At 31.0% G+C, this 10,198-nt stretch overlaps 1 protein-coding gene across 1 annotated transcript; it reads left to right on the top strand.

Moving 5' to 3' along the window:
• Positions 1–2,825: 2,825 nt before the first annotated feature.
• On the top strand, positions 2,826–9,477 carry Wdr33 (WD repeat domain 33). Its single transcript, XM_076413837.1, has 13 exons — positions 2,826–3,221; positions 3,277–3,443; positions 3,572–3,841; positions 4,202–4,353; positions 5,886–5,983; positions 6,040–6,166; positions 6,221–6,454; positions 7,555–7,775; positions 7,826–8,035; positions 8,090–8,206; positions 8,264–8,527; positions 8,591–8,959; positions 9,085–9,477. The coding sequence occupies exons 1-13, from the start codon at positions 3,149–3,151 to the stop codon at positions 9,345–9,347; spliced, it is 2,565 nt and encodes an 854-aa protein (XP_076269952.1). The 5' UTR covers positions 2,826–3,148; the 3' UTR covers positions 9,348–9,477.
• Positions 9,478–10,198: the final 721 nt, after the last annotated feature.

Genomic DNA, 10,198 nt, shown 5'->3' with positions numbered 1-10,198 from the left:
GTTTGCACCCGAAGAAGCGCACCTTTTGACACTAAGAACACAAAGAAAAATGCACAGTATATTCATAGAAAAATAGAGATTTAACTTCATAGGAAATTTTGGCGAAATGTTTCGCAACGTCCAACATGTAGATGTCGCTACGTTTAACATAACACATTTAACATCGCTATGCTAAGAGCCACGACGGAATCTGATTGGTCCATTTCGTACTATGGTTAGTATATAGAGAATAGGTATGTAGAGAACAGTGTGATTAGCTTTTTATAACGTTTATACATTAAATTATTATTTTGTTTTATTACTATATACAAGTCGGTAGTTGAAATGCATTCCCGTTCTAAGAAGTGTTGTTTCCCCGGATGCACAGATAGTGAGGAAATGCATCATCGTTTTCCGTTAAAAAAAAAGCGATCTTTAAGAAATGAGCAGAAAACATTAAAAATCCTAAACTGGTTGGGTTAAATATGAAACAGATTTACGATCGTTACCATGTGAGACATTTTTGTGATACATCTAAACTTTCCTTTAAATACTTATAAACAATTTAGTGATGGTAAAAATAATACTACGAGCCCAGAATATGTACAAATGGGAGTCGATCAAAATTAAAATTATATCGAAGGTAAATTGAAGGAGTCAGTCACATTTCTGTTCATAATTGTTACCATTAATTTCTAAACTGTCTTACTATATTTGTAGTGCCTATTTCCATCGTTCCAGGCTCACAACCAGGGTGTTCGAAGCAAGTATCATCAACATTTGAACAAACTCCAGAAGGTAATGGTAAAGTTTATATTCGTTCAGCCAGTATCCCCCTTCCTGTTCATTCTTACTGTTAAAAACTTGACTCTATAACTTCAGTCCAGATGTTCCTATAAGAGCAAACAAAATTTTACGTTGTACCGTAGTGTACATCTCAGGTTATTTAATAAAACTTTTTTAAAAAGAAATTAAATGTGATTTTTGTTTACATACAATTATGAATAAATCAGTAGACCCACAAATTAAGACTGATTTTATAGAGGCAAGATAATATCTCGTGCCCCAGACTCTAACAAAATTGTTTTAATCTACTGTCAGTAGGTCTTTGAGTTATATCTTATTTTATTCTGCGATTTTTCCACGTCGATAATATAAATTTTTGTCAAATGTTTAAAAAAAAAGTAAATTTAAAACCCTTCAATTGTACATTCCATAATGATCTTTCGGATATAATATTAAAAGTACTAACGGAGAGATTTGCAATGCATCAAAGTTTTTTGCTTATGGTTTTATATATATATGTATATAATATTTATATTTTATATATAAATATATTTATTGTTATAAATTATATTTATATTTATTTATTTTTAAATATTTTATTTATATGTATATTTAATTGAATTTAATTTAATAAATTTATTTCAGAAAAAAAAAATTTATTAAAATTTCATTGGTCAATTAAACATGATGTGAATGCTGTCACGTGCCAGACATTATGAATGACATAATTAAATGTCTTCACAGTAAAATATTTTTCTTACGGGTGCTTATAATGGAGATTTAAATTGACCAATAAAATTACTTCGGCAAAGCAAAACTTTGCGGCAAAGTCCCCTATTGAGTTGCATCTCTATTACTCTATGAGTATATTCGCAAAATATTACCAAAAACCCCACCTACCTAACTTCCTACCCTACTCGTATTTAATATAATAGTTTGGAGAGGATAATTGGCAACGCCGCACGGCTTCAGCCGTTTTAATTTGGTGATATTAAGTACTTCTCATAAAAAGTAAAAAAGACTGTGGTAGGGATGCAGAACAAATATCGATATAAAGCTATATCGATATTTTCTGAAAAAATATCGATATTTTTGGCCGATATTCCTTTGCAGGATATATCGATATTTTGTTAACTGATTTTTTTCGATTTATTTTTTGAAAATAAATTAAATATTATTTTTAACAATCCTTTGAAATTGGTATTTAATTTTAAATGTTTATCTAAAATACTACTTTTTAAGAAATTTAAGAAATATCCAGTATTTCACTATTTTGTTTTTTCTTTAAAATATCGATTTATTTTTGGGTAAGATATCGATATTTTTTATACTAATTGCAAAAAAATATCGATATTTCTTATATTTTAAAAATATATCGAATATATTTTTTTCGGTTGCCAACACCCCTAGACAGTAGGTACAAAAGGTGTGGTAGAAAAGGTGTGGTAGAAAAGGACCGGATTTGTGAAAATTGTTAGGCTAGATTAGAACAAGTACGCATGTGCAGACCTAGCCAATAGAAACTTGAATAGGCATGGATGGATAGGCTTTTACTGTCGTCTGCCGACCACACGGCAACAAAACTGATACCGAAGGGCAATTACGATTACACCCGAACGCACAGGGTCTGCAGACTAACGATTGCTTGTCGGCCACCAAGAAAAATTTCAATTTTTTTGTAAATATCGAAATATCAATATAGATAATTTTTACTAATTTCAATAAATAAATATATACGAATAAAGAAAAATATTTATAAATTTTAAAAAATAGCAAAAACCAGGGAAAAGATCGTTATTTTTCAAAATTGAAAATTTGAAAATCAAGCGTCAATTGTAAAGGTTTACTAAAAGGAATCACTAAAAGGAATTACTAAAAGGTCTTTTTGATGTTTAAGAAATATTTTTAATTTTTTTAAATATCAAAAACTATTGTCTAACAAAAATATCGATATATCGGTAAAAAAACCTTATTTTTTCGGCATCCGTAGCTTATGCGTTTTTAATTTTATGGTTAATATCCGAATTAATGGTAAAGAAGAGTAAAAGTCTAGGGAATTTATACTTAATAATTAGAGTCTAATGCACGTTGACGTTGACATTTATAGTAGTGGAAAGAGTTGAAAGAATAGCGTGTTATATTTATTTAAATGTTATATAAAGAAACTAGTTATCAACAGTAACAAAAATTTTACCATTTTCCCTTTAAGAGTAACAATATTTGACTAATATATTTTAAAATACATTGAACATACATAGAAGTATTTAAAGGTTTTTATAATGTCGTTACACAGATAATCAAAATGAACTTTCATACAAAATTTAAACATAAGAAATAAACAATTCATTTAATTCCAAAAACTTTAATACCAAATTAATTAGCGATGGATTTCGCGCAACCCCCTCCCAATATGTCTATGCCGCCTCCAAATTTGGCTGTACCTCCAAACAACATGGGTATGTTTTTATGTAGTTTGGATTATCATTTGAGTTAACGTATTTCTGACTACAGGTTTTAATAATATGAGACCACAATTTCGTCCATTTATGAATGTTCATAAACCTTTACCTGGCCCTTTAGGGGACATGACTTTGGAGGATTTTGATGGAAAAAGATTACGAAAATCTGTGATGAGAAAAACTGTAGATTATAATTCTTCGATAATAAAAGAGCTAGAGGTAAATTTCTTTATGTAGTATATTGTAAATATATCTAATCCTAATAGTTGTATAGTTTAGCATAAATGTTTCCCAATTAATTGATTTTTTATTGATTGATTTCAATTTTAATTTAAAATATATTTCAGAATAGAATATGGCAAAGAGACTATAGAGATCGGCGTGCTTTACAACCTGATGTAATGTATTATCCCGACTTAATGCCTCCTCCTTCATATCCTGATAACCCAATAAATTGTGTTACTACACGTTTTGTAAAAACTGCAACAAATAAAATAAGGTGCCCAATTTTTTGTATTGCATGGACTCCTGAGGGACGACGTTTAGTAACTGGTGCCAGTTCAGGAGAGTTCACATTATGGAATGGACTAACGTTTAATTTTGAAACTATTTTACAGGTAAGTTTCATTTTATCATTTAATAGATCTTATGATAGTTTCCAGTTTTGTAGTTTTAATAAATTATATGTTTATTATTTTTATATATATTTATACATTAATCATTATAATACTGAAATATTTAAAGTCTAACTAACTATTACTAACCTTAATTTAAAGGATGTTATTTATAAAGAGCATGATTTTAAATAATTGAAAATGTCATGAAAGTAAATAAATGTTAGACAATTATTATTTTATAAATTTTGACAGCTATAGTGAAACCAATTAGTGTTAATATACATATTTCTATAGATTTGCATTATTGTTTAAAATTAGTTCATAAACAGTCAATGATTTAATATAATATTTCTCTTACAGGCCCATGATAGCCCAGTGCGAACCATGGTTTGGAGTCATAATGATAGCTGGATGGTAACAGGAGACCACGCTGGCTATGTAAAATACTGGCAATCCAACATGAATAATGTAAAAATGTTCCAGGCCCATAAAGAAGCCCTACGCGGCATCAGGTATCTACAACTTCTCTACATAATATTTCAGTTTGTATTAGCCCTACATACAAAAAACAATAAAAAAGTAACCCCGTCCTTTTCCCTCCACATTAGTGCAATATCATGCGCATTGTATAATGATAAAAAAGGGAATACTGCTAGTATTTATATGATTTTTAATTTATTTTTTTAAGTATAATTATGGAAGACTGTATGCAAACGTTTCTGTGATAATGTAATCATGATGTAGTTGCTTAGAATAAATTCTTTTCAAGGAAATATACAGAAGTCAGGTCCTGGTACCTTTCTACATCTTAAACTCCGATTTTTAGGTTTAGGAAGGCACAAGGACCTGCAGTTTTATTTCTAACCTTTTGAGAAGACCTCATTTTCAAATTCAACTTTATCTTCTATTATCTTTGAATTTTGCACTAATGGTAAGAGACAAAGTATTTCAAAATTAATTTATATTGGTAATCAATTATTTTGCACTAATGATACATAGATTTATAGTAATCGGTTGCGGTAATTTGATGGGTATTCTGATTTATGAATTAATAATCTTAGTTTACTTAAAATTATTTTCATTATTCCATTCCAAAATATTTTCTGCTTATAGTAATTATAATCATATACATTAATTAAATTTATAGCATGAATAATTCTGTTTAAAAACAAACATTTAATATATTAATTTATACTAGTATTTATGTGGCAATGATAACACAAGATTAAATATTTTCTTGTGATAATTTTATATAATAATTTTTATAGAAAGTTTGTGAATATGACAGTATTACATCAAAATAACTTTTCCGACTTTATATTCAATAAATAATGTTTTCTTATCAGTAAATAAACGGAATAGTCCATTTAAATGTAAAGGAAATTGTTTAAAATACCTCTCCTAAATCCCAAACAAATATTGTTTCAAATGTCATATAACATCAAACAAATATTTTGAGAATATAATTCAATTGCCATATATTTTACTCAATAATATACTAACTACTATAATATTTTACTCTATAATATACTAACTACTATAATATTTTACTCTATAATAACTGTATTTTATTTATAACATATAGATATAAAAATTTCCAATTTTCCGGCAAATTTTAAGTTCCATTCCAACTCGTCTAATGGATTTTGTATAGAATAATTGACGTTAATTCCACGTTTTTTTATCTTACTCCTTTTTTATATTTCAATCTTTGAGGCCTAATTTTTTAATTGATAATTGATCAACAAATCCTTCTGAAAAACAATATTAGCCAAGAAATCATACTAATCGTAATGTGTTATTCGACCTCGTATCCACTGTATATTTCTACTATTACTATATTAATATTTAATAAAAATCTGGAAACGCATTTAGTGTTTTTAATTTTTGTCAAAATGTTTTCCCATTTATATTCTATATTTTCTGGTTATCTTTATTAACTAGTAAACAGATGGCCAGGTGAATATGGGGGTATTTTCTTAAATAAAACTTTATCAATTGGGTTTTTCTCTAATATTGATTTGTTTTCGGTTATTTTGTGTAGTTTTAGTCCCTCAGACACCAAGTTTGTTACGTGTTCAGATGACGGCACGCTTCGCATTTGGGATTTTTTCCGCTATCAGGAAGAAAGAGTACTTCGCGGTAAGTAGGGTACGATTTGTTTTTTGTTTTTTAATTAGAAACATACGTTTCCACAGGGCATGGTGCTGATGTTAAATGTGTTCATTGGCATCCTCAGAAAGGTTTGATTATATCGGGGAGTAAAGATAACCAGCAACCCATTAAATTATGGGATCCTAAATCTGGACAATCGTTAGCTACTTTGTAAGCACATTGTTATAATATATACTTTAAAATGTTATCTTAATTTATTTATAGGCATGCTCACAAATCGACAGTGATGGACTTAAAATGGAATGCCAATGGAAATTGGTTAATTACTGCTTCCAGAGATCATTTATTGAAATTATTTGATCTGAGAAATCTTAGCCAGGAAGTACAGACTTTTAGGGGACATAAGAAAGAGGCGTCAAGTGTTGCTTGGCATCCAGTCCACGAAGGATTATTTGCTAGTGGAGGATCAGATGGTGCCATTATGTTTTGGCATGTGGGGTGAGATATATTTTTATTTTATAAAGCGAATTAAACACACTTATATCGTTTAGCATCTACATGGTCGACATCACCAAAATCGAAACCGTAAAATATGCATACTTCTGTAAGTATGCATCTGCATCGGTTACATAAACATCATAGATCGTAAACTCCAAGGGCCATTAGGTTAGTCAAATGGCTCGAATTCTGGAAACTGTAAATTAGTCTAAAAACTACTCAAACGACAATTTTCCAACTTTAACGGTCACTCGGCGAAACTATTTTATTGGTTGAAAAAGTGCCTATTCACTGGCTACCGAAAACTATATATCAGCAAGTCGTTGCTCACACATAGGCCCAGCAATCCACCCCATTATCCATTATTGGATATCGAACAATTATGCCTTTTGTATTTATATATAATTCGCTGGGCCTTAATCCATCAAATAAATCCAATCATAAAGGAAACTTCCGGCATTTATATTTTATTAATTTAATTGCAATTTTCTTTCCTTCTCTGTAGGACCGATTTTAAATTTGAACAATACTGTCATGTATTACTAAACATTTTATTAAAAAGCCTACATATGTCATTAACTTTGAGCTCCTGGGTCAGTGGGATCTTGTACAGGTCCAAGTCCCAACGCAAAATTCCTTAAATTGAGATCTGCGAAAGGTCGAACGTCGATACTCTCCTGCACCCTTTAGGGACAATATCGATTTTGTTAACTGATCTGGCGGTTCTTGGTTAATTATTTACTAAATTTACGGTCCTGAATGTGGCCACCAAACCTCGTTAACTGGATCCAGAAGAAGCGACTGTTTACAACAGCGCCTGTTGAAAAATAAGAGCAATTCTCTATTTTCTCTCACAAACATTAATTTTTAAAATAAAATTATATCATTTGAACATATTGCTCAATCGTGTAATTTGCAAACGTAGATCCGACAAACTGAAAGACCCTGTATGGTTATTAAAATAATAATAATTCATGGCTAATTGAAAATATTTAAGAAATTGTCTTAAATGTTAAGACATTTACATAAGATACAAATATTTGTTTGTATTTTATTTGTTTAAAATATACATTTTATTATATTTGTCATAATATTGGTAGGGCTGATAAAGAAGTAGGAGCAATAGAACAAGCTCATGACAGCATTGTATGGACTCTAGCTTGGCATCCGCTAGGTCATATTCTTTGTTCTGGATCAAATGACCATACTAGTAAATTTTGGACACGGAACCGACCTGGTGATCAGATGCGTGACAAATATAATTTAAATACCCTTCCCGCTGGAATAGCCGGATTTGACGATATGGAAGTTATAGGCGGAGGTAGTGTATTATGACAAAATATGGCAGGTATATAATAGCATTGTTATTAGATGAACCATCCTCAGTTATTCCTGGAATGGGTCCTGAAGACAAGGTAGAACTAACGGCACTAATTGGCGATGAAAATACAGCCATTCCAGGTTTAGATTTAGATTCTGGATTGTTAACAAATGAGGATAAGCCTAAACCTAAAAAGGTGCCGTTTAGTAAGCCTATACCAAGAAACTTCCAAGCTCAGTGGAATGAAACAAGTGGTGCTGGTAATTATGATTACAGTTCAAATTATTTTCCAAATGTTAATTATCTTATTACAGATGACGGTATCAACGATGTGATTTCTAAATTAGTTGAAAATACACCTGGAGTTGTACCGTTGGAAAAAATCGCTCCTAATGCAATTATAATTTATGGAAAATTGATTCCGGTAGAACGTAAGTAGAGTCACTGCTTGTTAATGTATATATTTAGTATTGTATATAATGATTTAGCCGGTTCCAAGCTAGAGAAAGCGATTTCGGAAGGACCAGACGCATTACAAAAGTTCATTGATTCTGGTGAAATAGAAGAACTACACGACGTTATGCCTATAAGAGATTCAGATGAAGAGGATTATTTGAAGGATACAAATCACGATGAAATTAATAATATGCATAACATAACCAATGAGGCCAGTGATAATCAATACTTTGATGAAGACGATAGAAGTATGAGAAGCAATGATCAGGATATGAGATCATTTAACCCAAAGGGTGGTTAGTGTTATTCCAAATTTCTTATCAATGTTGTTTAGCTTATATAACGATTTTTTTCTGCAGATAGCGATATGAGAATGTTCGGAAACAACGACATGAGGAATCAAGATACCGATTTCCGCACACCCATAGACTTTGATATGAGAAATCCACCTCCAATGAATCATTTTGGGCCCGGAGGAATGCGGCCTGGCGGACCTATGGGTCCCGGCGGCATTGGTCCTAGAGGCCTACGACCTAGAGGTCCTATGGGCCCTGGAATGGGGATAATGGGACCTAGAGGGCCAGGATTGTTAAGACCAGGAGCACCTAGAGTGGGAGATGACTTTGCTTGTGATGAATATGGAGATGAAGACTATAGGAATACCTCCAATAAAACAAATTATGATGACAGTTATGACGATGATTATGAAGAGGAATATTATGATGATGGTATGATTATGGAAATAATAAGTTTATGATTTTTTAGTATGCTTTCTTTTCATATTGTTTGTAGGGGCAGTATTTTCAAAAATTGTATATTGTATTAAAGATTGCACTATATATTTCTATTTCAGATTCTCAGAGCAGTTATAATTCAGGTTGGCAGCGTAATGGCGGCAATAACTTCAACTATAGAGGCAGAGGCAACTTCAGAGGACATCCACCTCAACCCCAATCTAATAATTACAATTCCGATTGGAATGGCGCACCAAATCCACAGGAATATCGCGGAAGGGGTGGAAGAGGAAGAGGTAGAGGAGGTAGACAGAAAGGACCTCGTGGTAAAATCCTTAAGAATAATAGAGGACGTGGCAGCCGTGGACGCGGTGGAACGTGACTGTGTATTGGTTTAACAGTTTACCAGCAACAGTGTAAGTGCTGCACAGGCATTCAATATTTATTATGTACTTGATAAAGTAACTGTTTTAAAGATGTATGTTTTTCCAATAAAATCAATTAATTAATAACACAGTGAATTAATCAATTATTAATATTATAAGATTCATTAATATATTTATATAAAAAATATTTCAATCCTTAGAAATAAGAATCTTAATCACCTAAGTAACCAGGCTGGATAAGACTAGGGCACATGAACTGTGGTTTATGGTAATGCTATTTAATTATACTTTATGCAGCAGCAAAATCTTAAGTCACTCATATTGCTCGATAAATTAAGTGGTAAATGAAATTATTAGTGATCACATTTAGTAGTGCTAAAACAAAAGTATAGTATTCCACATTAAAAAGATTTATTTGGATAAAGAATAAAACAATTGGGAGTTAGCGTATCTTAGAATAATTTCTTACACATTATTTTCAATTGTTAATGATTTCTTAGTCCTAGTTGTAAGATGGGTAAATTAAGTCAAATTTAACACGCAATCGTGTAGAGTAGCTGAGATCCATGATTTTGGAGCCTAAATTACTAGATAATAACTAGTTGAATAACCTAAGATATTGATATCATGGAAATACTAAATGCTTACTCCTTAATATAATCCATTGCTAAGTACTATATTTCCTCTACTTTCTAGAAGCATTTGATTTTGATATATTTAAAGGTATCCTAGAACAAGATCTGATATATTCATACAAATAGAAGTGCGGTTCATGTAGCAAGTGATAATCTGAATGGACAATAAGAGAGTACTACAACAAGCAAAGAAATGTATATTTAATCCTTGG

The sequence above is a fragment of the Rhynchophorus ferrugineus genome, unplaced genomic scaffold, assembly GCF_030347505.1.
Source record: "Rhynchophorus ferrugineus isolate W39M unplaced genomic scaffold, kcgeb_rfMv2 rfM9, whole genome shotgun sequence".
NCBI classification, from domain to species: Eukaryota; Metazoa; Arthropoda; class Insecta; order Coleoptera; family Curculionidae; genus Rhynchophorus; species Rhynchophorus ferrugineus.
Note: the sequence above shows the minus strand (reverse complement) of the source record. Positions and strands in the feature narration are given on the sequence as shown.

Bases quoted from the DNA above. Each gene is read 5' to 3' on its own strand.
- Wdr33 (XM_076413837.1), top strand. From the start codon at position 3,149: ATGGATTTCGCGCAACCCCCTCCCAATATGTCTATGCCGCCTCCAAAT. The intron at 8,036-8,089 runs GTAATTATGATT...ATCTTATTACAG, and splicing joins GAATGAAACAAGTGGTGCTG to ATGACGGTATCAACGATGTG. The intron at 8,960-9,084 runs GTATGATTATGG...TTTCTATTTCAG, and splicing joins AGAGGAATATTATGATGATG to ATTCTCAGAGCAGTTATAAT.